Source organism: Sturnira hondurensis, unplaced genomic scaffold (assembly GCF_014824575.4).
Source record: "Sturnira hondurensis isolate 20B ecotype Veracruz unplaced genomic scaffold, ASM1482457v3 Scaffold0008380, whole genome shotgun sequence".
NCBI lineage: Eukaryota > Metazoa > Chordata > Mammalia > Chiroptera > Phyllostomidae > Sturnira > Sturnira hondurensis.
In genome coordinates, this window is record NW_028081011.1 from 2129774 (window position 1) to 2156944 (window position 27171).

Consider the following 27171-nt stretch of genomic DNA (forward strand, 5'->3'; position numbering starts at 1 on the left):
TCAGATCTGTAAGTTTATTTGCTCAATGTACGACAGCTACATAATGACTCACATTCATGATATTCCATCACTGAGGAAAACTGCTAAGAATGGTCCGTGTGTGAAATAATTCCTTAGAGAAACACGGAGTTGGAAAAATAATCACTGATTAGACCTTAAAAATAGTTCACTGCATAACATGACAAAAAGCACAAAGGCTCATTCAGAGAACATGGTTGATGTTCTCCTACACTGTAATAGCTATAATTTCACCATGACAAACACCAGACATTAAGATTAAGCTAACACTGGTGTTTCTTTTGCTCCCCCCCTTTTAAAAACAAAATATATAACTGCATGTCACTACAGCAACATCCAAAACAGATCAATTTGTTACAATCACTATTTGGTAGAGCAAACTTTACCCCCAAAAGGAAAAATTAAATAAAAAAAAAAACTTTAAAAAATTTGAAGACTTGATTTTTTTTGCCATAGGAATACATAACACCTACAGTATAAGTTAATAAATTTCAAGCTACTGTATAGAAATACAACACTGGCATGCACAATATTGTATCAATAGAGTAAAGGAGGAGTAATCATTTCACCAGAGACAGTATCATAGGCAAGTGCATTTCTTTAAAAATAAAGAAAAGAAAAGGAACCATTCAAGCTGCTTAAATATCAAGTCTACCATTCCCTCTTCATTTTTAGCCCTCAGATACGATTTTATCTTGCATTATTCTAAAAAGCAGCCAGAGCCAAAGCTGAAATTTAAAAAAAAATATATAGGTTTTGTAATTCCAGTAAATCATTTCCAAAGGCTACAAGGACACAACACTGCTCACTGGACATGAGGATAATTAAGGAGAGCCCACCCCGCAATCTTCCCTGTTCCATGGCGCTGACTTTGGGGCCCTGGAACAGCAAAAGAGCTGTGACGCTTTCTTCCGTTGGTTCTTTCGGCTGGGTCTGGTTAATCGGGACTTCCGCTCTAGCACAGGAAGGGGACCTTCTAAGGAAAGTCATGCTGGGTAAACTGTGCAATGTTAGAGATATCATTACCATTCTATCTTCACTGTAACCCGGATCCTGTTAAATGTATTCAGTCATAACTGTAAGCTCAATTTTGGTATTAGTGAAAAGCAAGCGTCAGTTTTCCTCAATCATCACTTACACTTCTCCTTGCCTAAACAAGACAAAGAAAACAAGCCTGGTGTCGTTACCTATCTTGGGAGTTCACACCATTACTGACCTTATAAAAAAGGCTGACCACACATGCAACGGGTCATGTTTTCAGACAGTTATCCAAAATGAGAATGAAGGATTGAGGCTAACTGAAGACAGATTTGTGAAACTAGCAATATGGTTTCCTTCAATTCTAACACGTGTGGTAACTGCACAAGAAATTAATCTCAGACATCTATGCATTTATTAAAGAGAAAAATCTATATAGAAAAAGTTTTGGTCAAATAGGAGTTACGAATTTATATTTACTATCTGATAACAATTTTAGTTGGTTTTCCTGGAACGACTGGGAAAAGTTTTCAGGGAGGAAAAGCCGACATGCAAGGTTTCCAGATTGGACAGAACGTCTATGGATGGAGCTCTTCCTTTCAGGTTGCTGGGCCAGTCGGCTTCTGGCGCCTGAATTTTCACACACTGCACCACGAACTTCCTCAAAACGACCACCCAGCTTCTACAACCCAACAGCTTTTCAAGCGACTGAGTGGCGCCAGAATGAGGTGCAGTGGGGAAGACTCGAGTGAGGAGCGACGCGGCAGCGTGATCCCTGAGGAAGGAGCTGTGGCAGCTTACCAATCAGGACTTCTCTGAAAATACCAATACAATAAATGACATACAGACCTGAATTTTCTCTATTTTTGTGGTGTTTAATGTTTCTATTAAAGTGGTTAATAATTTTTGTGGTGGATTTAAGTTAAGAGGAAAGAAGACAAAAACCCCACAGCTACCCGCCAAGCACCTATTAACCAAAACCTGAAGTGGCTTTGATGCTCCTCAGGCAAGGCTTCGGCCCAGGAGAGACAGAGAGAGAACCTGGATAAGGCTGAAAAGGGAGGTGAAGCCAAAATAACTAGCAAAGAAAAATACAGTCAATGGCTTGATGTTACATATGGCTGTGATGTAGAAATACTGTAAACTGCAATTTAGTGTTAATACTGTCAGCTAATCGGAAACTTCAGAAAACTAGCAGGGCCTAAACCATAAGGATAAATTATACCTTATGTTCCGAGTCTGTCAAGTTTGGGATTTAAACTATTCCACGTCTGGTAGATTACACCCTGAAAAAAAAAATGCACAGCTAAAACAGATGAGATAGAAATTAAGACACGAACATATGTACATAAAAATCCTTACTGGAACCACAGAACTTATTGAATGAGGGCCATTCCACTTAAGTTTTCTTTTCATCTCAAGATCCTATTATCTAGCAATAAGTTAAATTAAAGACAGCTCCACTTGCATTAATCTACGGAACAGTCCATATGCCGGCGTGAGGCTGCTATTCCAACACCAGCACAGCCAGCCTGACTTTCCACTAGTGGTATTTTGGCAAAAATGTCAAAGAGGCAATCAAAGACAGAACAGGTCGTGGGTTTCTCCCTAGGAAGGTCACCCCTCCCTTCCCCTCCCCCACCCGACCCCCAAACTCATGGGAAAAAATAAAGACTGCAGTAGTAGCATCGGCGTGCGCTGCCAGTCCACTTGCGGGGGGCCTTAATTGTTGCCTTCTCCACCGTCGTCGTCCTGCTGATCGCTCGTCCAGAGCGTTAGGTTGTCGCGGAGGAGCTGCATGATGAGAGTGGAGTCCTTGTAGGAGTCCTCGTTGAGGGTGTCGAGCTCGGCAATGGCGTCGTCAAAGGCGGTCTTGGCCAAGTGGCACGCTTGCTCCGGGGCATTCTGGATCTCATAGTAGAAAACGGAGTAGTTAAGAGCCAGGCCCAACCTAATGGGGTGAGTAGGCTGCATGTGCTCCTTGCTGATCTCATGGGCTTCGCTATAGGCCTTCTCAGATGATTCCACGACAGTCGCCCTTTTCTCGCCAGTGGCTACTTCGGCCAGGTAGCGGTAATAGTCCCCTTTCATCTTCAGATAAAACACTTTGCTCTCATACTGGGTCTCACTGCAATTCTTGATCAGGTAGTTATCCAGCAGGCTTAGCACATCCTGACACACCGCTTCCAACTCCTTCTCTATTTTCTCACGGTAAGCTCGGACCATCTCTATCTTCTTCTCATTACCGTCTGCAGAAGTCTTCTGCTCAATGCTACTAATGACCCTCCAGGAAGAACGGCGTGCCCCAACGACGTTCTTGTAGGCCACAGACAGAAGGTTTCTTTCTTCATTGGATAGTGGCTCATTCAGCTCTGTAACCTATTAAGAGGAAAAGAATGAAAGAGGTGTTATATCGGTTGGGTTAATCATACCTTGATGCCGCTCAAACACAAACAGATCCACAAGCTGATTAAAGTGACTCACAGGAAGGCGGGCTGGGTGAGTGTATGGAAGGGGAGCGGAGGTGGAAGGAGCAGTAGTGAAGGGGAAAAAATAATTGCAGCTGGGTCAGTGGTGCCTGAACCCTGCTCCCCCCCATAACAGGACACATACCCATCACAGAGCTGTTCCATCAACTGTCAAGTCTGGCTATTACATTGCAAATCAAATTTTGACCTAAATTACAAACGGTCAACAGTTCTCTCTCGTTCCTCGGGATTCTAGTACAGATGGCTTGTATCTCTCTTACATACCAGTCTGTTCTCGTAAGAACAGAATGACGGCTTCCTTCTAACCTTGCCTGGTCTGCTAGACTTCAGTCCTACCTCTTCTGAATGAGAATATTTTCAGTACTGGTTGAGAATACAGTCAACTTCAAGTAGACTTTTGAGAAACAAGGACGTTTTTCTGCTCTGTGTGAAGATTACACCAATTACAAACCTCAGAGAGGCAGTAAAAATTGGGGGCATGGGACCGAGTCTGCCCACTGAGATTTTAGCAACCTGGGGAACACATATTTGCCGTAGTGTGTGCCTGAATAGGTTAGCAATACAAAGGAACGGAGAGGTGAACAAAGAGCTGAGGTGGCCAATAAAATAATGCCTCTTTCAACACAGCCATTTCTAAAGGGTCTGCATCACCCCAAAGACTAATAATCTCCTTGAGAAAACAAAAGCAACAGCACCCCAACAACTTTGGCCAAGGCGGCAGAATAGATGAACGCTGAGCTTGCCTCCTCCCATGACTACCTCAAATTCAACTAAATTGTGGTGGTTAAGAATCCAGAGGGACAGCCTGGCTACAGAGGCCCTCCCTGAAGAATGAGGGGGTCCCAGCCCCACCGCATCTGGCTGTAAAACTCAGTGGGGATTCCATCCAGGTGAGATGAAGGGCTGCTGGAGTCCCTGTGCGTGGACTCACTGCGGACACTCTCGCTTGCTCTGCGCTGCAGTGCTGGGGCAGCAACTCAAAATGCACTAGGGACACATGGGAAGGAACCAAATTGTCTGGCTTCAGGGCACAGGATGGAGGCTGGCCTGGACAGTGTGTTGGCAGGTGGCACTGCTCCTTTGCTGAGCCCTCCCAAGTAGGCAAATCCAAGTCTTTTTTTTAAAAATATATTTTATTGATTATACCATTACAGTTGTTCTATTCTCCCCCCCTTCATTCCCCTCCACCCGCACACTCCCTCCCCCACCATTCTCCCCCCCCTTAGTTTATAATCACATGTCTCAAGTTCTTTAGATTCTATATTTCCCCCACTATTCTCACCCTCCCCCCATCTATTTTCTACCTACCATCTATGCTATTTTCTGTGCCTTCTCCCCCCTTCTCCTCCTCCCACCCCCCTGTTTCTAACCCTCCATGTGTTCTTCATTTCTATGGTTCCACTCCTGATCTAGCTGTCCTCTTGGTTTGCTTTTGTTTTAGGTGTGGTTGTTAATAACTATGTGTTTGCTGTCCTTTCACTGTTCATATTGTTCATCTTCTTTTTCTTATATAAGTCCCTTTAGCATTTCATATAATAAGGGCTTGGTGATGATGAACTCCTTGAACTTGACCTTATCTGAGAAGCACTTTATCTGTCCTTCCATTCTAAATGAAAGTTTTGCTGGATAAAGCAATCTTGGCTGTAGGTCTTTGGATTTCATGACTTGGAATACTTCTTTCCAGCCCCTTCTTGCCTGTAAGGTCTCTTTTGAGAAATCCGCTGACAGTCTGATGGGTACTCCTTTGTAGGTGACTGTCCCCTTATCCCTTGCTGCTTCTAGGATTCTCTCCTTCATTTTAGTCTTGGCTAATGTAATTATGATGTGCCTTGGTGTGTTCCTTCTTGGGTCCAACTTCTTTGGGACTCTCTGAGCTTCCTGGATTTCCTGGAAGTCTATTTCCTTTGCCAGACTGGGGAAGTTCTCCTTTATTATTTGTTCAAATACGTTTTCCACTCGTGGCTGTTTCTTTCCCCCTTCTGGTACCCCTATAATCCGGATGTTGGAACGTTTAAAGATGTCCTGGAGGTTCCTAAGCCTCTCCTCATTTTTTTGAATTCTCATTTCTTCATTCCTTTCTGGTTGGATGTTTCGTTCTTCCTTCTGGTCCATTCCATTGATTTGAGTCCCAGTTTCCTTTCCATCGCTATTGGTTTCCTGGACATCTCCCTTCATTTCAATTAGTTTAGCCTTCATATGTTCCTCTAATTTGTGACTATAATCTACCAGTTCTGTGAGCATCCTGATAAATAGTGTCTTGAATTGTGCTTCTGAGAGGCTGGCAATTTCTCAGTGCTTAGAGTTATTGGCTCTGGGACTTTGAGTTCTTCTTGCGCCATCTTTTGGGCTGTTTGTGCCTGTTCCGTGGGAGGATCAGAGCCCTAAAGTGTTCACTAGAGCAGGGCAACTCAGTCGCTGGGTTGTGACGTTGTACGTGGGGGCGGGGTCAAAGAGGGACAATGGCTTCCCGTTTGCCGCCTGCCGCTTTGTCCCCCACCGGCACCGCAGCCACCACCGTCACCAGGCCCACGCGTTTCGTTCCACTGCACGAGAGTGTGCCACCGATGTCAGCCCTCCACCACTGGGTTCGCCCCCTGGGGCCTGCGTGGTCCGTCTCACTGTGCACGAATGTGCGACCGCGGTCAGTCTGCCCCACACCCCGACTGGTTCCGGGCTGCCTGCGCGCCTAGGTCGGGGGATCTGTCCTGCCCGACCCAGCTCCGCTGCTGGCTCCGCCCCTTACCATCCCCATTGAACGGTTCGTAGTTGTCGGACTTCTGTATAATTCCGTTTTCTGGTCTTTGGGCGTGTCCTAGTTCTCTAAACCTTTGTTGTATTCAAACTTGGTTGTGGGAGAAGGCACAGTGTTTCCACCTATGCCTCCATCTTGGTGGAAGTCCAAATCCGAGTCTTCATCAAACCAGCTGACACTACTCGCTGGCCTCACCCTGATGAATACCTGAGATCCTGCCTCACCCAAACTGTGCACGAGCCAGAACCTCTTTCACAGGCTGCACCTCACAAGCTACCGGCCCTCGCCCATGCTGCAGTCTTTTCTAAAATATCTCAAAGGTCCACAAACCCTAAGCAAGCAGTGGTTCACCTTAGTGTGTCCTGTACCTCTTGCTGAGAGGACCCCAGCTCTAGTGGAATCTGGCCTCAGTTCACAGCACAGCCTCTCTTTCAGTACCTCCAAGCCCAAGCACAGGCAGCAGCTGACCATGGCCTGCACTCGAGGCCCTCCCAAAAGGTCCCAGAACCAACATGCCTGGCTGGCTTCAGAGTGCACCAGGGCACCACACAATCTGCTCCACAGATGACACACCCAAACAGTGGACTTGGCAGGCACCAGAACCACACCAGAGCCCCTCCAAAGCAAAATCTCTGTGGAGTCAGACCCTATACAATGGTTCCTCTGCTGTGGTCACGGCCAGTCCCCACAGCCAGTCCGCCTGAGGGTCAACCCCACTGACATGCCAACAGCAACAAGGCTCAGCCACAAGAGGAGGACACAATACAACCCACATGAGGGGCACCCCTGGAGCACCCAGTTCAGGTGAACAGGAAGATTCTGCCACTGGGTCCACAGGACACTTAACTATACAAGGCCATCCTGCCAAGACTAGGAGATGGAGAACTTCTTGATACTTAGAAACAAACACAGGAAGGCAGCCAAAATGAGGAGACCAAGAACATGTTCCAAATAAAACAACAGAACAAAATTCCAGAAAAAGAACTAAAGAAAATGGAGGCAAGCAATCTACCAGATAATGTTCAAAACTGGTTATAAGGATGCTCAATGAATGTAGGGGAAGAACAGATGAACTCAGCAAGAACTTACACAAAGTGACAGGAACCATTAAAAGGGACCAGTCAGAAATAAAGAATACAATGACCGAAATAAAGAATAAGTTAGATGGAATCGACAACAGACTAGATGAAGAAAAGGACTGAATCAGTGATTTGGAAGACAAAGCAGTGGAAAACACCAATCAGAAAAAAAAAATAGTTTTTTAAAAAGAATAGTTTAAGGAGCCTCTGGGACAAGAGGAATAAGACGTGCATAATACATGTAACAGGAGGGGAAGAGAAAGCAAGGGATTATAAACCTATTGGCATAAATAGTGACAAAAATCTTCCCTAATGTGGAAAAGGAAATAGACATACAAGTCCAGGAAGCACAGAGAGCCCCAAACAAGAGGAACCCAAAGAAGTCCATAGCAAGACACATCATACAATTGTAATAAAAAAAGGCTGAAGACAAAAAGAAAATCTTCAAACTAGCAGGAGAAAAGCAGGTAAGTTGCGTATACGGGCGCTCCCATAGGACTGTCAACTGATTTCTCAACAGAAACTTTTTAAAGTTTCTGACCAGGACTTGGCAAGAAATATTCAGAGTGAGGGAAAGGAAGGACCTACAACCAAGATTACTCTACCCAGCCAAGGCTATCATTTACAATTGAAGGAGAGGGAAAGCTTCCTAGAAAAGAAAAACCTGAAGTAGGCCATCACCACCAAACTGGTATTAAAAGAAATGTTTAAAAGCATTCTTTGAGTAAAAAAAGATCAAAACTATGAATAACAAAATGGTCAAAACTACACAGGTATCAATACTTTAAACATAAATGAATTAAATGCTCCAATAAAGACATAGGGTAGATGAATGGAGAAGAAAGCAAGGCCCTTACATAAACTGCCTAACAAGAGACCCACTTCAGACTGAAAGTAAAGTGATGAAAAAAGATACTTCATGCAAATGGAAATGAAAAGAGGCCGGTAGCAATATTTATGTTGGGCAAAATACTTTTTTAAAACAAAAGCTGTCACAACAAAGGACATTTCGTATACAATAGCCAAGATATGAAAGCAATCTAAGTGCCCATTCACAAATGAATGGGTAAAAATGTGGTCCATATATACAATGAAACATTACCCAGCCACAAAAAAAAGAATGAAATCCCACGACTTGTGACAACATGGGTGAACCTAGAGAGCATTAAGTGAAGTCAGTCAGAGAAGTCAAATACCATGATTTCACTTATATGTGGAATATAAATAAAACGTAAATGAGCCACCAAAGCAGAAACAAACTCATAGATACAGGGAACAAACTAATGGTTGCCAAATGGGAGGGGGGTTAACGGGCTGAGTGAAAAAGGTGAAAGGATTGAGAAGTACAAATTGGTGGTTACAAAACCGCCATGAGGATGTAAAGAGCAGCGCGGGGAACATCGTCAGCAGTACTGTAGTAACTGTGGGTGGTGCCCGGTGGGCACTGGATTTATCAAGGTCGGGTAACTTCCTAAGTTACAGAAACGTCTAACCACTATGCTGTACATGAAATATAGTAAATTAAATCAAGACACTGACACTACATTTATATAACTTGATTTCTATGCTATCAGAGCCACCCCCTACTAAGGGTCTGATGAGGTCACATTTTTATCTGTCTAGTTAACTAGCCTATCTAAGCTGGTGTGTACTAAGTCAACAGCTAAGTCATAACATAAGGGACACAGGTCACCTCACCACGCCCTCTCCTGTGCCTCGCTCTGGCTGTGACATGTCAACAGCAAAACCGTCCCACTTTTGCTTTTCGTTCTTCTGCCCCTGCCTGGGACACTTTCCAATGTTCCCGCCTGAAAAATACTCACACAACTATCAAGAACCAAGTTCATACCAATGTCCCTGTGAAATTTTCCCATCTCTCCTTCCGCCCCCAGTTAAACTGACCGCTGTCTAGAGGCCTCACTGTTCCCTGTGCGGATCAACCACAGCTTCTACTTCATATTACTTATGGACGTGCTGGCATGTTGACAAATGGTTTTCTGTGCAGGAATCATTTACACTCAGCACGCACCCCACTTCTATAAAGGGGATGGGGTGGAAAAGGGTTGTTTGGTGAAACTGGTTGTGTAAATTAAACAGTAGCTCTCAGAAATAATTAAACCAGAATGTAAACCAAGTCATACTTATTATAGTTTATTGCAATTCATTCTCTGAATAAATTGATCATGCTTTGCTTACTAATTCTCTTCAAATATCCAGTAAGTAATAGACATTCAAATATTTCTCAAGTTATCAGTAGTTTCCCTACACTACGCACCCGACTCTCCATCACAACCTAGAGAACAGCCCCTCTGCCAGACTCGACCCCAGTGCCAGGAGTGGGAGACCAGGACCTGGCGTACTGGCCCGCAGAGCAGGAGGAAACCAGGCCAGAGGCACTCCCTGCTCCCAGACCCCCTACCACATCGCCTTCTGGAAACACCACAGCTCATGAACAAAGCGGCTTCTCGGCTCATCTCCAATTCTTTATATATTCTAAGCTCAGGAGACACTACTCTCAGCCCTCAGGCCACTGTCACTCCTCTTGCTTTCTGCTGAATATTCAAATATCCCAGGAGACAGGGTTTTTCTGAGTCTCGGCTTTTACTAAGAGACCCGCGGAGCAAAACATTTCATCTGTCCAGGCCTCAGTTTGCTTATCTGTAACATGGAGACTCTGCCTCTTTCATACGGTTATTGTTGGTTATACCAAACAATGCAGTGCTGGACACAGCAAAACGCTACAGAAATGTGAGAACACCTTGAATAATTTTCCTTCATTTTAATTCTCATCTAGGAAGCCTCTAAATTTTTTACACAATCTCTAGCTTATCGTCCTATATCAAGTATCTCTATTCCATTTCATCCTGTGTTCTACTCTAAGCCGAAACTTCCTTACCTACCTTACATCACTTTCTTTCCATAAACTTTAGTATCACACAGCTAGAAAAACCCCCCAGACTGGCCCTCAAACAAGCCGAGGCCTTGGTAGGCCTTGGGCCCGCACACCACAGGACTCTGGCCTGTGTTTGCTGAATGTGTAGACACTGAAGACTAGCTGTCTCCAGTGTAACGTGGTGACTGTCTCCCATGCAAGGAGAAGCCGAGTGCCTAAGTCCTTTGAGATAGAGAGTCTTGGCCTTTCCCCTAAATCACGCTGTCCTTATTTCAAGAGCCAGCAACTATTTAAAGCTCAAATTACCTCACCAGTATAATATATACCGTTAGCTCTCCTACTGCATATAAAGTTTGGCTGCAGAGCCCAAAGGTAGCAATTTGTGCACATGTAAAGTCTGTCTAACTGCCTCAAACAAACTGGAACACAGAGATTATGAATTGCCAATATCACCTCTAGATAAAGGGTTTCCACGTGTGGAACATGCCAAGGTGTTCTCTGCCACGGAAAAACTAAGTTGGAGGGAAAAGCCTGTAACTCTGAAGAGTCTGCTCAAAGGAAAGGAAGGTTTCTCTAAAAACCTTACACCGGCAGGCCCTGGCTGGGCAGCTCGGTTGGTCAGAGCGTTTTCCCAATACGCCAAGGTTGTGGGCTGGATTCCTGGTTAGGACACATACAAGAATCAGCCAACAAATACAAGTGTAAGTGGAGCAACAAACTGATGTTTCTCTCCCTCTCTCCCCCACCCACCTTCCTCTCTCTCCCACCCACCTTCCTCTCTCTCTCTCTAAATCAACCAAAACCAAACCAAACCAAAAAATACACGCATAAATCAGAACTTTAAAAAATCCTTAAGCTCAAAATGACTTGTATAAAAATTAATCTGTAACTTTTACATTAAAATAGAGATCACAACCATACTACTTTTCAACATCTAAATAGACTTTAAAAGACACAAAAATGTTTAAGATAGAATGACAATTCAATGTGGAAAAATACAAAACACGCATCACTTGGGAAGGGAGGTCGTGTCTTCCAAGCCACTCAATGGTTTATACTGTAAGAAGGTAGTACTTATCAAATATGGTCCCCGAAATGCCGTTACAGACGCTGGAAAACATGGAAAGTGTGTATCTTCTTCATTATATATCTCGCTTAGAAACAAAATTGATGTTTCTGTCTTCTAAACTCTTAGAATACTAGCTCAAGTTCAAATTTCTCTTAGTGAATTGAAGGTAGAGACATGAGTAAAAAGGCTAGAAAAATCTGTTATTTTCACCAACAGCTTAAGAACTAGAACTCCCCAAACTCCAGCTACTAAGGACTTAGGTATTGATTAACTAGTGCAGACTGAGGAGAGAAATCTTTTCTAAGATTACCAACCCTTGAGATTCTTGGAAAGGTACTTAGATGACTTCTGACCTTAAGCCTTAAAGCACTAAGTCATTCACAAATTCAACTCAGCTACCAAGAGCCTTCAACTGTCACATGCTACTTCAACTGTTTCATCTTGTTACATTAATCTTACTTTATTTAAAATACACTTCTATCTTGCAGAATCTTGTATAGATATTACAAAAAAAAAAAAACAGTTAAGGTAGTAAACATAAAACACATTTATTTTAGAAAGCTGAAAATCTCCACAAAGAACTGAAGTTAACATCCAAAAAATAAGAGGAGGGATGAATAGGCAGGAAAAAAGGACTTTTGGGGCGATGAAACTTTTGTCTATGATACATGTCATTATAAACTTGTCAGAATCCATAAAATGGGCAATGCCAAGTGAACCCTAATGTAAACTGTGAACCTGGAGGTGATAATGACACGTCAAGTAGGTCCACTGAATGTGAATGTACCATTTGGATGCTGACAGTAGGGAGGCTGTGCTTTCCACTCAATTTCACTGTGAATCTAAAACTGTTCTTTTTGGACAGTCTACTTAAAAAAAAACAACAAAAAACTCTCAAACACTAGGGTATGACATTTGGCCCCTTCATGCATTTTTAGGTGCCCTCCTAAGGTTTGGAACATTAACATCTGGAAGGACCAGGAGGCCATGGAAAAGGCAGATGGAGGCAGATGCAGTGACTGCTACATACAGACACGCTACGCTAACAACAGAAGAAATGAGCCGACGAGGTACAAGGTGGGCACCTGTGTGCACACAGCGGACGTGGTGTCTGTCCACCGCGCAGGCAGTGGAATAAACCATTACTAAAAAATGTGGCACCGTTCTGCTTGAATAGTTAATCACGTAGTCTATAGATAACCTGTCTACTAAAATCACTAAAATTCTTGGAAATGATCAGAAGTTGTGCCTTTCATATCTAAGTAAAGTGTCTTCAACGTCTCTGTGCAGAAAAGAGTAAACAAACTAGGCTCAAGACCTTTAGAAGGGTCTGCTTGTGCAGTTGGCTGCCGACCTCTGGCAGGCACCTGAGAACGTGGATTTTAGGGTTCCCTGACACCCTCAGATAAGAGTGTTTCTCTGTCCCTAAACTGTGTAAATAATGTGGTTTATGCTAAACACCTGTTATCATTCTAAGCATCTTGAATTTTGATATATGCTGTGCAGAAAGTGTCCGTGTGACCAGCCCCAATAAAACCCCTGGGCTCGGAGTGGAGTCTCTGGTAGTTTCCTTGGTAGAGAACATTTCAAACACACTCCCTGTGTAGCTCTACTGAGAGAGGACCCTTCAAAGTTTGCACCTCATTTACTGATCTTTATTTACCCCACGCACCTTTTCCCTGTGCTGATTTAGCTTTGTAGCTGTCCACTCTAATAAACCATAGCCACTAGTGAGACTCCATGCTGAGTCCTAGCAAATCACTGAACCTGAGAGCACAGTCCTGGGGACGTCCAACACATATTCATTCTAGAAAACTTCGTATAACATTTCCAATCAGGCCTAATGACAAGAAAAATACAATTAAAGGCCACTTCTTTTTCTGGATTTTTTAAATTTAAAAATCCTTTATTTTTGAGAGAGGGTAAGAAGGACAGAAACATAAGATGTGAGAGGGAAACACAGAGTGGCCTTCTGAAAGCACCCAGATGAGGACAGGGCACAGAGACCAACCCAGGCACATGTCCTGACCAGGAATCGAACCGGCAACCTTCAGGTTTGCAGGACGACCAATGAAGCCATGCTGGCCAGGGCTTAAAGGCCACTTCTTATAATTCATTAGGCATTCATTTAACACCCAGCATGTGTCACAATTAGCTGAAGATACAATATTCCACAAGGTGGAAACTCAAGCTTATTCACACTAGAGTACCAGTCCCAGAGGTATTCTTAAAGGTAGCCAAACTCTGCCTGGAAAACTTAGGCAATATTTTAATTAGAAAGTAACAACTTTAGCTGGTTTTTTAAAACCCAGCAGCAGTCACCCTGGATACAAATTGCAGAAGAAAAAACTTTCCAGGAAGAGAGACAACCTAGGAGAGTCACGAAACTTCCATGGCATATTCAGGGCCATAGTCAAGGTCTCGCATGAGAGGAGAACTAGTGGAGCACCTGGTTTTCTGGTACCACCAAATCCCATGTTCTGTTCACAACTACCCTACAGGGAATATTCTATGTGATGCAGAGAAATAAAACAGCCTTTTCACCAAAATCCCACCACTAACGCGCAGCAGCACAAGGACACAAACTTGGGCCCTCTGCCTTGAACTCCTGTGCTCTTTTGCCCACACAGAGTCTCTGATGCTGTGAACGCCACAGCACATCAGACACAGGGCTCATTTCTTACAGAGACTGACTAAAAAGAATTTAAGACTAACCAATAATTTAAAAAACGGTCAAAAGGAACAGACAGTTGAAAGAAAAAGAAAATAAACATCGAGTACCCAACCAGTCCCTGTAAGTATTAGCTTGGCAAAACTTAGAAGTTTTTCATTCCAGAAACTAATCACTACATTATTTGTAACAGCTGAAGTCTTGAACCACCAAATGATCTTTGACAAGAGACTACATAGATTATAACACACCATATAATGGAATTCTAGAGAGCCATCAAAAAATACAGGGTGGGGCCCTACCTGGTGTGGTTCAGTGGGGTTGAGTGCCAGCCTGAGAACTGAAAGGTCACTGGCTCAATTCCCAGTCAGGGCACATGCCTGGGTCGGAGGCCAGGTCGTCAGCTGAGGGGTGCGCAAGAGGCAATAACACATTGGTGTTTCTCTCTTTTCCCTCCCTCCCTCTCTAAAAATAAAAATAAAATCTTTAAAAAATAAATAAAGTCATGAAAATTATGACTCAGAGACAAAGAACGGAACCCAAATCTAATGGCTCAAAATCCCACATGCTCTCCTCTCTACAGTGTTCTGAACAAAGGAGGGGAAGCTTTTTAAATAAATACTCTATTGAACAGGCTTAGTCCTTAAAGCTGCAACACTGCATGGGATCCATACTTATCTATTTCTCCGGGTTAAGAACTAAAGCACCACACTCCTCAAAAAGTTGAGTTGCCATGACTCAGCATTTCCACTTGTAAGCATGTGCAAGAGAAATAAAAACATAATGTCCACACAAAAAATTGTACATGAATGTTAACAGTAGCAACAGCCAAAAAGTAGCAGCAATCCAGTATGCCAAACAAGGTTTCTTCGCTCCCAACATATTCCTATCAATTGTTCTTTCCTGTATTTTTCCTTCTAGCTCCTGTTACTTCCCACCAACCTATGAGCTCTGTCCACAAAGGATCCAGCCCCAAAATAGGAAAAACAGGGACATTTATTGAAGAAGATGCAGGCTACAATAAACACTGTACGTAGCACCATGACACCTCAGTTTTCCTCCAAGTAGGCACCTTGGGACCTCACACAGTTCTCCCAGCTATCATATTTTCCTGAATCTTACTGATGGCCTGAAATCTCTTTCAAAAGTGATTTTAGTTTTAGGAGAAGCCAGAAGTCCCAGGGCACCACATCTGGGCTGTAGGGGGGCTGAGTCACCTGGGTGATTTGAGGTTTTGCCACAAAACTCTGCACAAGACGTGAGGCATGAGCAGGCCCACTGTCATGATGAAGCTGCCAATCACCAGTTGCCCATGGCTGCGCATTCTGAATCATCCAAACACTTTCCGAGCAAGGAATGTTCAAGCTTAATTCAAAATTTGATGCAGATTCATTGCTCTACTTGTTCAGTCATTTTGAATTTGACAGCCATACAGTGCACATGCCCTTTCAACCGTGTCTACCGCCCACACTGACTAGTACAGTGAAGTCGTCGTCGTTCACGTGTGTGCTTTCCAGTTCACTCTCCCTGGCTGCCAAGTTATATAGATGTCACACAACCATTTTTGTTCTATTAGCAATGGCTGGACTTTTCTTGGACAGACCTCGTATATGCCAATTACACAATTAAAATAATGATCCCTTTTAATCCCATCTCTTCATTCTTATTTCCTTCCAAATTGTTTCTATAAATAAGCCTATACAGTAGATCCCCTGAATATTTCATTATAATGTTGATGAAATGCTGTACTAACTTAACTCTCATTTATATCAATTAACCTATGGTAAAACTAGTTTCATTATACCTGGTATCACTCAAAGCTGCAGAGCCTACTGATATTAAGTGAAAATTTACTCTATCTGTGGTAACATACACTTCTTTAATATTCTTTAACTCCTCATCCCATTACCACTGTGACCACTCTTAAAAAGTCATTAAATAGCTTTCTAATTCACTTACCCAAATTACCCTACCTTAAAGGAACATCACTGACTTTTTCTTAGCATTCTCTCCTGTTTTTCTGCATATATATCTACTCTTAGTCTTTCGTTTCTCGTTCCAGTTACTACTAACGTGTTACTCCCCAGGGTTTCATATTTACTTCAACCCTCCCCCCCCAGGTTATCTTATTATATCTGGTTTTAATTACCATGGGTGTGTATATATAGAAGGTTCCCAACTAGAACGCCAGGGATATTACATTTTCCTGATCTCAGACCAGAGCCTGGTCATTAGTGGGTTTTAAATATATATTTGTGCCCTGGCTGGTGTGGCTCAGTGGATTGAGTGCCGGCCTGTGAACCGCAGGGTCACTGGTTTGATTCCCAGTCAGGGCACATCCCTGGGTTCAGGGCCAGGTGCTCAGTTGGGGGCATGTGAGAGGCAGCCACATATCAATGTTTCTCCCCCTTTCTCTCTAAAAATAAATATATAAAATCTTTAAAAGATATATATATATACACACACACGTTTTTAAATGTTTTTTATTTATTAACAGGAAACCACGTCTCTATTTCCACTTAAATGAGTTTCCTCAAATTCAGCATGGCCACAACTTAATTCCTCTTTTCCAGTTTTCCTCTCTCCAGCTGGACCCCTACAACACTAGTGAGCTTCCTTCCATCACTCTCCTCTTACTCCAATTTCCACAGTGCTGACAATGATCTCCGCAGACCAAAAATCAGACTATGACTCTCTTCTACTTAAAATCCCTCAGTGATGTCTCATAGCTTAAAAATAACACAAACTCGCCCTGGCCAATGTAGCTCAGTTGGTTAGCATGTTGTCCCATAAACCAAGAGGTCACAGATTTCATTCCAGGCCATGGCTCATACCTAGGTTGCAGGTGGATCCCAGGTCGGGGCACATATTGACAGGCAACCAATCGATGTTTCTCTCTTACATCGCTGTTTCTCCCCCTCCCTTCCCCTATCTCTAAGATCAATAGGCATGTCCTCAGATGAGGATTAAAAAAACAAAACACCCACACACGAACTCCCCAAGGCCCTTTGTGAACTGTCCCATTTACCTCTTTAGACTAATTTCCTAATATTCCCTCAAATACACTCTACTGCAATATTCCCTGAGTGTAAGCCATAGTGAATAAATGATTCATGCACCAGATTCTACTCCTTGTACATCTCAAAGCTAAATATGATATTCCTTGTGCCTGGACATTCCTTCTCCCAGTCTCTCCTGTCTCCTCACGCCATGCCCCCAAGCCTCAAACACTTCTCTGGCATCGCTTCCCCTAGGAAATCTCTGATGCCCAGATTGTGACCTCAGTGCCCTCCTCTAATTCCACAGCAATGATCTTACCTCCATTTTTATGTGGAATAAATACTCCCACAGATGTTCACTAATCCTTCACCACAACTGTATCTTCCCTTTTTGATTTTGGGTCAGTTATCATTTGCTTCTTCCACCTACCTAGACCATCTCCAGCATACTCAAATTAGCACCTTTTTCCTTCCTTGATTTTCACCCAAATCCCACATCAAAACAAGTTCCCACACAAGATCCTATTATTTTTGATGTACAGAAAGGTCACAGCTTCCTTCCACTTCTCTTCCAAGTAAGGTATGATCTCTCACTCAGTTCTGAGTGGTACTCTTTTACCTCCTGGAAACACCTTTGAGACTCTAATAGCAAAGCTACATAGCACTTACCTCCTCACGTTAAAAATCTGAAATTCTCCTTCGTTAAATGATATTTAAAATATCTGCAATCATGAGATCAAATGTTTTCTAAAAGAAAGCAGATTACACTCACACTGAGTAATATACCTCAGGACTATTCTAAAGGAAATGTGTTCTGTATTCTAACTAGACTATACGACTGTCTTGAGGACAACTAAACAAACAGATTAAATATGCAGCACTGTAAAGGATTTTTAATGCTTCTGCAACCAATGCAACATTTACTAAACTTAGTAAAATTAAATTAATGAGAAAAAAGTTAAAAGATCACCAGTATCTATTTATACGCATTACCTTTGACTTCTTTCTGAAAATTTTTAGAAAAGCCTTAGGTTTAGGAAAAAAATACTTCTAGTTCAACTCTTAGGCATATTACCTAAATATTTCCACCTGTACAATGGGATATACCGTTTTCTAAAACTTTTGTGAAATTAAATGATAAAATATATAAAGATGCTTCCTAAGTGACAATAAATGTTAAACTATATTGCAATATTTTATCTAAGGCTGTGTAACTTATCATCTTCTATCTTCCCAAAAAAGATTTTAGTTCAGAAATCTACAGAACAGATTTAAAAAAAAGTCACACTAAAAGACGTTAAGTTTTCCACTGTGGTCAGAGCAATGCTCTGCTGCAAAAGCACAATAAACAACGATACTGACGTGGTTTTCACAGATGGTAGAGTCTTTACCCAGCATTTATCAAAAATACACATGTACGTACAGCTTGTATATGTGTATGTATATAGTAAGCCAGCATCGAACACAGAAAAGACATGATCAAAATGCAAATATACTATATACCCAAAATAAGAACAGGTTATAATTCATTCAGTGTTTTTGAGAATCTACATGCTAGACACAGTTCTAAATAAGTAATATCCCGCCCGACTGGGTAGTTCAGTTGGTCAGAGCATCACCCTGATTCACCACGATGGCGGGTTCCATCCCAGTCAGGGCACATACAAGAATCAACAAATGAGTGCACAAGTAAGTGCAACAACAAATCAGTGTTTCTCCCTCTAAAAAAAAATCAATAAAAAGGTTTAAAAACAAGTAATATCAATAGAAATATATTCTGTTTTACAATTCATCCATTACAATAGCTCAAGTTTATCATACTGTTTATCTCCCTTCCTCAATAAATGAATCAAATGCCCAAAATCTAGTCTTAAGAAAACCTAGTTTTTACCTGTAGAACCTTCAAATGGTAGTAAAACAAATAAAGAAAATGGCAGAACACCCATCTGAATTACTGGTACCATTTACGCTAGTAAGCTCCATACTACTGAGCACAGATTCAAAGCCCAGCTGTCTGGGCCCAGACGGCTAGTATGTACTTAATATTTATCTATACATAGCACCCCCGCCCCAGTAGTATACTAACGCTAAGACAAAATGATTTTTTAAAAAATGCTTGGCACCCTGCCTAGCGTGGCTCAGTTGGTTGGAGCATCATCCCATAACCAAAAGCTTTGATTCCCAGCCAGGGCACACGCCTGGGTTCTGGGTTCCATCTCCAGTCCGGGCGTGTGGGGGTGGGGGTGAGGGCAGCATGGGCAGCAGAGCGGCGCCTGTCCATGCTTCCCTTCTATCTCTAAAGGCAATGAAGAAGTGTCCTCAGGTGAGAATTTAAAAAAAAAAAAAAATGCTTGGCAAGCAACAAAGCCAAACAAAAGCAAGTTTATTCACATTGTCCTCAACAAATCAACTGGGTTTTAACTCTTCTATCAGACTGGTGATAAAAGCTAAAACAGACAAAAGAATCTACCCACATTACCCTTTAAAAGAAGATGGAGGCAGTAAAAAAGAAAGCAACATACTAATGCAATGACAGAATTCTATTCTTTTAACCTAGATACCCCTTAAGCTTTCCTCTCCACACTACTGAGCCACCCAGGCTTTCAAGCAACCCCTCTCCTGAGAGTAAAAGCCGAGGGACAAGGAGCACTGGGACATCAACTTAAGCACTGCTCTCAAAAATGAAGGAAAAGGTTACATTACATGTTCTGCCATCTGAACTAAATGCTTTAAGCAAGAAACTACCCTTTGGGATTGCTAAATTTGAATGTTAAAGAAATCGTGTTGGCAATTTGAGTATCTGTGGCAAATAGGGGTAATTTTAGTTCAATAGAAAGCTATACTCCAGGATGGCAAATCCCAAGGTGGCTGCGAGAGCAGGAAGGTGTATATAGACAGGAGAGTGGCCAACATGCTGACAAATGACGAAGCTGGCCACATGAGGGGGTATCACATTATTCGTGTATTTTGTAAACATGTGAAAGTTTCCCTACTAGCCTTAAGGCAACCATTCCAGAGAGGGAGAAAGAAAGCAGAGAGGGGATCTGCCACGAACAAGGTAGCAGTCCAGCTTTCCCCCATTCCAGTCTCATTTTCTCTTTCTTTCTCTCCCTCCCTCCCTCCCTCCCTCCCTCCCTCCCCCCCTTTCTTCCTTCCTTTTCAGAGAGGGGAAGGGAAGGAGGGAGAGAAATGTCAATGTGTGGTTGCCTCTCATGTGTCCCCTGCTGGGAACTGGCCTGCAACCCAGGCATGAGCCCTGACTGGGAACCGAACAGTGATCCTTTGCTTCACAGGCCCGTGCTCAATCCACTGAGCTACACCAGCCAGGGCTTATTTTTCTTCTTAACAGAAAGCGGCAGGGTATCCTTGAATTTCGAACCATGTATCCGTAATACCTATTCAGTTACATCTCCCAAAACTTTTCAGAAATCACCACCTAGTACTAGTGAGAGTTTCAAGATCCTTAACAATCATTCTTAGCTATTCTTTCAGCAATTTCACTTTGGGGTCTCTGTCCTAATACATAAACTGTGTTGGAAGCTTTAGCCAGATATTCATGGCAATATTTATAAATTTGAAAACCGCCTAAATGTGAAACAAAAACTAATTAAAATTATGACACATCCACAGGATTATTTAGCCACTGAAAATACTGATGGCAGGAAATATACTTAAAATAATGTTAAGGGGAAAAGGTAAAGTAAAAGAAAACTCTAAAACTGTAGAAAGGTATGATGGCAATATTCCCCAATGAGGAATTATGGTGATACTAATGCCTGTCCCCACCAGCTCTGCTTGCTTCAGAATGCTTTTTACTACTGTTCTTATTTTCCTATCCTGTTACGTCCTCCGTGCCCTTCTGGATCAGGTCATTTTCAGCCTAGAATAAAAAGTTAGTGTCTAAACTTTGATTCTTTCTTTTTTAAAGAGAGAGGGGAAAGGAGAAAGAGGGAAACATCCATGTGAGAGAGTAACATTGATCGGTTGCCTCTAGCAGGTGCCCCGACTGGGACCAAACCCACCCCCTTTCAGCTTACAAGACAATGCTCTACCTGAGCCACACTGGCCAGGCCTAAAATTTAAGGTTCCTATTTCTACTACACAAATGTAGTTAGGAAAGACCGCATGTAGTTCATATGTGAATGGAATAAGATTTGAAAATAACAACTATCCACAACAGTCTACCCATACCAGACAGGCCACATATAAAAGTGTACTGGCAGGGGACATGGGATTGCTTGCGTGGCTACTGGCCACACTGGGCCTCCATTGCAGGCATACCCACTTACTAGTTCATGTTAGACCACTACAAAAGGAGTATGGTATTGAACTAAATGATACTTAAGTAAAACAATTTTCCGTTTCTGAAAGATAAGCTTATCTCTGCATCCTTCAAGTACTGGCACCACAGCCAACTTTGTTTCCTAGATCTAGGTGATTTAAATACAGCGGGCTTAATTGTCACACTTGGAATTCCTTTCAGAAGGCTAATGAAATCTAAATGGGTCTCTTTCAAAGCACACCTGCATTTAACAGGCCACCTTCCTCTGCTCCCCCCACCCCCGCCCCCGCACCCCCTCCCTGCTGTGCGCCACTGCAGCTGCTCTGCACACTCGGCTGCGGGCGAGGGACTCCTTTTGAGGACTACTGTCATTACACATTCAGCTGCCCACTGCTGTCACTGTCATTCCCAGCTCTGACACCCCTGTGCTAGTAATAGAATCACTGAGAAAGGACACTACACCTAGGCCCTACTTACTAAATCTGGCTTGCTTTCTCTCTCTCCAAAAAATAAAATATTGCTCCAAAGATTAAGGAAATAAGCCCAATGAGTTTACTTGGAAAACTTTTAAATGTCGTATTAAAAAAGTACTGATATATGTTGAGGGTGTAAAGTACAGCATGAGAAATACACTCAATGACATTGTAACAACTATGGTACCAGTAGATACTGGAAATACCGGGGGAACACTCTGTAAAGTATGACTGTCTAACCACTATGCTGTATACCTGAAAACTAATAGAAAGTAATATTAAATATAAACTGTGGTTAAACTATTAAAAAAAACCCATATATGTAAGAACATTCTCATTTTTATTTACCAATTCACAACCCAACTAATACTTTGAATACTCACAGTATTCAAACTCAGGTAAAGAAAAATCTACCTCTGTGGGCATGCCCTTCTTCAAGATGAAGGCTGATGAAAATTTAGCATAGACTTTCACAGGGTTTTTTTAGATTTTATCTATTTATTCTTAGAGAGGAAGGAAGGGGGAGAGAAATATCAATGTGTGGTTGCCCCTCACATGCCCTGCTACTGGGACTGGGGACCTGGCCGCACCCCAGGCATGCGATCTGACTGGGAATTGAACCAGCAACCCTTTTTTTGTTCGCAGGCAAGTGCCCAATCCACTGAGCCACACCAGCCAGGGCAGACCTCCCCAGTTTTTTTTAAAAAGAGGGAAAAAAACTCATGCAAAGTCTTTAAGATTTATAATATTTATTGTTTCTACAAAATCATGGGAACAAACCACTTATTTAACCATTTATTTTAAAGCTTTCTTTTGGGAATTGTTGTTGATTACTTTTTACGTTACAATTTTCTTAACTATTCAAATTCATAAATCAGTAAAGTCAAAACTCCAAGGATCTCTGTAAGTGCCAATTTAAAGAAAGAGGTGGTTTCGTAGCAAACCAAAACGACAGCTGATACCTGAAATGGAATTTGGGGAAGACAGCAGGAAAACGATTACGAGAGGAAAGGCCTAAGGCAGCTGGCACAGGTCACCTAGAGGCAACAACTACAGTGCCCCCACTCCCTGCCCATGGTTGTAGTTTCAAATGTCTGGTCAAACACTAAGAAACAGAGCTTAGAAAATAAGACAAAAAACAGTGGTTGATACGTGATTTCCCCTGCCTTGACTATTAAATATATAAAATGGCCCTCGATTTTCTCTCACATCCCATGAAATCTGGTAGAAATACAGAAAAATGCCCTGCCAGATAAAAAAAAAAAGTAGTGGTATGAGGGAGAGAAGCTCCGGGCAGCTACAGAACCATCAATACAATGTACTTAACTATTTACAGGAACCCCATCATTTAAGAACCCCCGCGCTTGAACCGCTCACTACTCAGTGCGGCACAGTGCTCATGAGCCGCCCGCTGCCGCACAGCACGGAATCCTCTCTCACACAGTGGGCCTTGGGGCAGAAAGTAAGTCGTAAGAACACCGGCAAAATTTCCATGATCTCTACATAGTGAGTTGGCTCTGATTTCAGGTAACTTGTTATTTATTTGGGTGAGCACCATGTGGTAAATTTTTAAGCTCTGTAATTTTTTTAAACACAAATACTAACCTAACTAAGCCCCTTCTTAAAAGTTAGGCTGAAAAGGTCCAGAAGTTAGACAACAAAGACAAAGGGATACTAATTACCTTTGGCTTTGCTGTTGTGGGCACTTCATTTGGACATATTCCTAAATCAGTCATGTTTTGAAATCCACCCAGCTATAGCAAAATCATCATCGCTTTTAACTAGAGGTGATGGTTATACAACATTATGAATATACTAAATGCTTGAAAGTATACTGGAAAATGGTTAGTTGTTACGCAACTTTTACCTCAATAAAGCAACATCATTTTCTCCACTCTCTTTAATAATTTAGAATTTGGTGTGATAAATAAGCAAAGGTTCCTCCAAGTACTAAGGGATGAAATCCTCCCCAGGGTCAGCAGTTAATACAACAGATTAGGGAGGATGCACATTTAACATCTTTCATCTCAATCTTTTTAGTAATTAGAAAAAGCAGTTAATATTTCAGTTACTGTGAAGAACAACATATAAAAAGCAAACTGTTATCTGTATTCTTTCCGCCCAAAGAGAACAACTGAAACCGCATGACTTAGAATATCGGCTGGCAGAGCTCCACCTCTGAAGAGTCTACAGAGGTGTCATCACTCCATTAGCGATAATGGCTATTGATCCAGCCTCCTGGAAGAGCTGGTAGGAAAAAGAGGATTTCAAGATAGTAAGGATTTTAAAGTATATCGATTCTACTAAGACTTTTTAAATATAATTAAGATAGCTTTTTGCCACCAATGCCCCCCCCCCCACACCCGACTTCACTCAACCCAATGACTTCAACAAAGTTAGTGGCCCAGAAACTTTTCTCCACCCCCAACCCCAGGAAGTACCAATAGCCTACTCAGAATATTAACTTCTCAGGAGGCAGTAAAATCCAAAGGACAGGACAGTACTGTCTGGCCAGTAGAAACATCTAGGTATTAACTCTCTCCTTAAATGTAGGACTACACATTTGTTTTAAAAGCCTAAACTTCCCTCTTTCTTCCGTTTCAAAACACTGCACTTTGTTTCTATCCTGGTCGCCCACCCACAACTACCACTCCGCACAGGTCCCAAGAGCATTATTACTAGAATGATTCCATTAAATGCAAATACATTTACTCCTAACACATAGGACTATTTTCTTTGTATCTTCCAGTAGTTCCCAAATTGTCTGTGAGCATTTTTCTAAGAGGAAAAAACAAAGTTTTATAAATAGTTACCATTTTGAGCTGCATTGATTTAATCCTCACAACTTCGTGTTAGGTATTGACCCATTTTACAGATGAGGAAAGGTAGGTGCAAGGCACATCTACTTCCTTCAAGTCACAGTAAACAGGTTTGAAAAAAGGTCTGCTTTATTTTACAAAGTGTTCTTTCCTCCCAATTCCATTAAGGAGCAGAAGCATGAACACAGTAAAAGAGAACCTGCCCAAATCAGAACCTAGTGTTTTGTAACAGATTCTCATTCCCTAACATTTACTGAAAATGACCCTTTACAAAGGCATCATATTTTAAGGTTTTTATTAAACCTGCCAAGTTAATAATATGCAATAAACCCAAGTACACAGCCCTTCCCTGCACTATGACCATAAAATGTATTCTTGTTTAAAATTTCTACCTTTATTCCATCACTGCCCAATTTTAATGGCAAGGTGAATGTTTAAAATTACAAACGTATCTTATCCACTCTTGTGAGAAAACTAGAAATAGCAAAATGAATAGGCACATCTAGAGGTCACTGACTTGGACGTCTACGGACAAACAAAATCCTTATTTTTTTGCACCAATACTTATCTAGTGAAAGATGAGTGCTCAACCCCACCTGGCTTATCTGCTAATTTCTGCATTACCTTGGACAAATGCCATTTGCATACTCCCTACCAGCCCTTTAGGTGCATTGCAGCCTCTGTGTCATTGTGTGTGACATCACTGGATTGCTATGCATATGGGCTCCGGGTCACTCGCTTTTCTGAGATACTCGAAGTATGGAAAAACGAGAAGAGTCTAAATAACATGAACCTATATTATGGAAAGTGCAACACGTATTATTTGAGCTTTAAAATGTTTTAAGACAGGAACTGTGGCAATATATTAATTTGATGGTGCTCCCAATTTCAAAACCAATTATCTTAACAGGATTAAACAATTTTTGTTCATGTTGCCAACTTAAAATATAAAGGCATCAGCATTATCATCTTTTGTGAACTCATAAAGTTGTTCAGTAACCTGTAATGCCCATACCACTTCATTAAAAAGACTTAATATGCAAGGTACACTCCTAAATCCACTTCACACTGGAGATGCATTTAAAAACCTTTGTTACATAAGGCAGGAAGTTAAATATTAAAATAGTGAGAGACCTGAAATTATTAATTGGATTTTCCATGTTTCATTTAATAATGTTCAACTCCTCCCTCTACTCTAATACCAAACTGGTTAACAGCCCCTTAGATAAATACAATGTTACTGACAAAAATGGTGCAATACAGGCAGGAATCCGCAGACAACTGAAGAGCAGGATCCCGTTCCAGCAGCACGAGGATGCGATAGCAATTTTTTTTTAGCCTCCGATGTATCTAACAAAAAATTGTTTTAAGACTTTTTCCCCTTTAAAATAACTCCTCCCAGCCTCCACCTCCTCTAGGCTCTCTGCAATATGACAAATGCAGAATCTTCTGGAATGACTTGATACTGCCTCCCACCACCGCTTTGTTTGCAGTAACAGATTAGAGAACATTTTTTCAACTTCATTTCAACAGATGTGTGCCTGTATTTTAAAAACAAACAGCATGTCACAAATTGAACAAGCCAGATAAATCCACAACCTTTATTTTAAAGACAATACCTACCCTTTTCAATACAAAACATTAGGAAAAAATGGAGGTAACATGTCGAGAACAATCAATGAAAACGCTAGCGAGACACAAAACGTTCCTAAAAGCAGGAGGATTTGCTTTGGGAAATGGAGAAAGAGGAGCCTTTTGTTAAGAAAAAATGTGAGAAAAGCTTTCGATTTTGCCCAGGTTTTCAGGGAAGCCTACATTTTCCCCAGGGAGGTTCTACAGGATCTGTCAGTAAAGGCAGCGGGGACCATTTGGGGGAGAAGGGCGTTAGAAAACCGGGAGACATGCTGAGTGAATGGGAAAGGCGCCGCCCAGACACCAGGGAGAGAAAGAGGAACCGCATCCATGCGGTCCCCCGCCCCCACACCAAAGCTGGGAGGAGGGGAAGTGGGGCACAAAGGATGCGCACAGCCCCCCGCTCAGGTCCCCAGCATCCTCAGAGACGTGGGACCAGAGACCCCGCTTCTGAGACCAGTCCTGCAAGACTCCGCCCCAACCCTAGGCCGGGGAGGGCCTCGGAGGCAGCGCCGCGGGCCCCAAGAGACTCTCGGAGAGAGACCGCGTCACAACCCGGGTCCCCATTCGCTACTGAGACCCTCCCCGTCCCCTTAGTGAGCGAGGAGTGGCGGCCAACCCTGCAGTCGCGACAGGCGACTAATCCCCGGGTTGTCCCAAAGGCTCGCGTCTGCGAAGAAGCTGGGAGGGGGGAGGGGAAGAGAAACTCACGTTCTTCATGGCCGCGGCCATGTCGTCGTAGCGCTCCGCCTGCTCGGCCAGCCGGGCTTTCTGCACCAGTTGCTCACGGTCCACCATCTTCGCGGGCTAAGTCGGGCTGGGCGAGAAAACCAGGGAGGCCTAAAGGCTCTGATGACAGCTGCGGCGCGGCGGGAGCCCGTGTGCCGGAGAGACCGACCCACGAAGCGAGCGGCTGAGAAGACAAGGGCGGCGCGACGCCTGCGGCTGGAGTTGCAACCGCGGGACCAGAAGTGAGGCGGCTGCGGCTGCTGTGCGTGCAGCGAGAGGACAACCCCC

The 27171-nt window shown here is 42.6% G+C and overlaps 1 protein-coding gene across 1 annotated transcript; it reads right to left on the minus strand.

Moving 5' to 3' along the window:
• Positions 1-27171, minus strand: YWHAG (tyrosine 3-monooxygenase/tryptophan 5-monooxygenase activation protein gamma). The gene is made up of 2 exons (XM_037054805.1): positions 26866-27171; positions 1-3375 (listed from the first exon to the last, which is right to left on the minus strand). The coding sequence occupies exons 1-2, from the start codon at positions 26950-26952 to the stop codon at positions 2719-2721; spliced, it is 744 nt and encodes a 247-aa protein (XP_036910700.1). The 5' UTR covers positions 26953-27171; the 3' UTR covers positions 1-2718.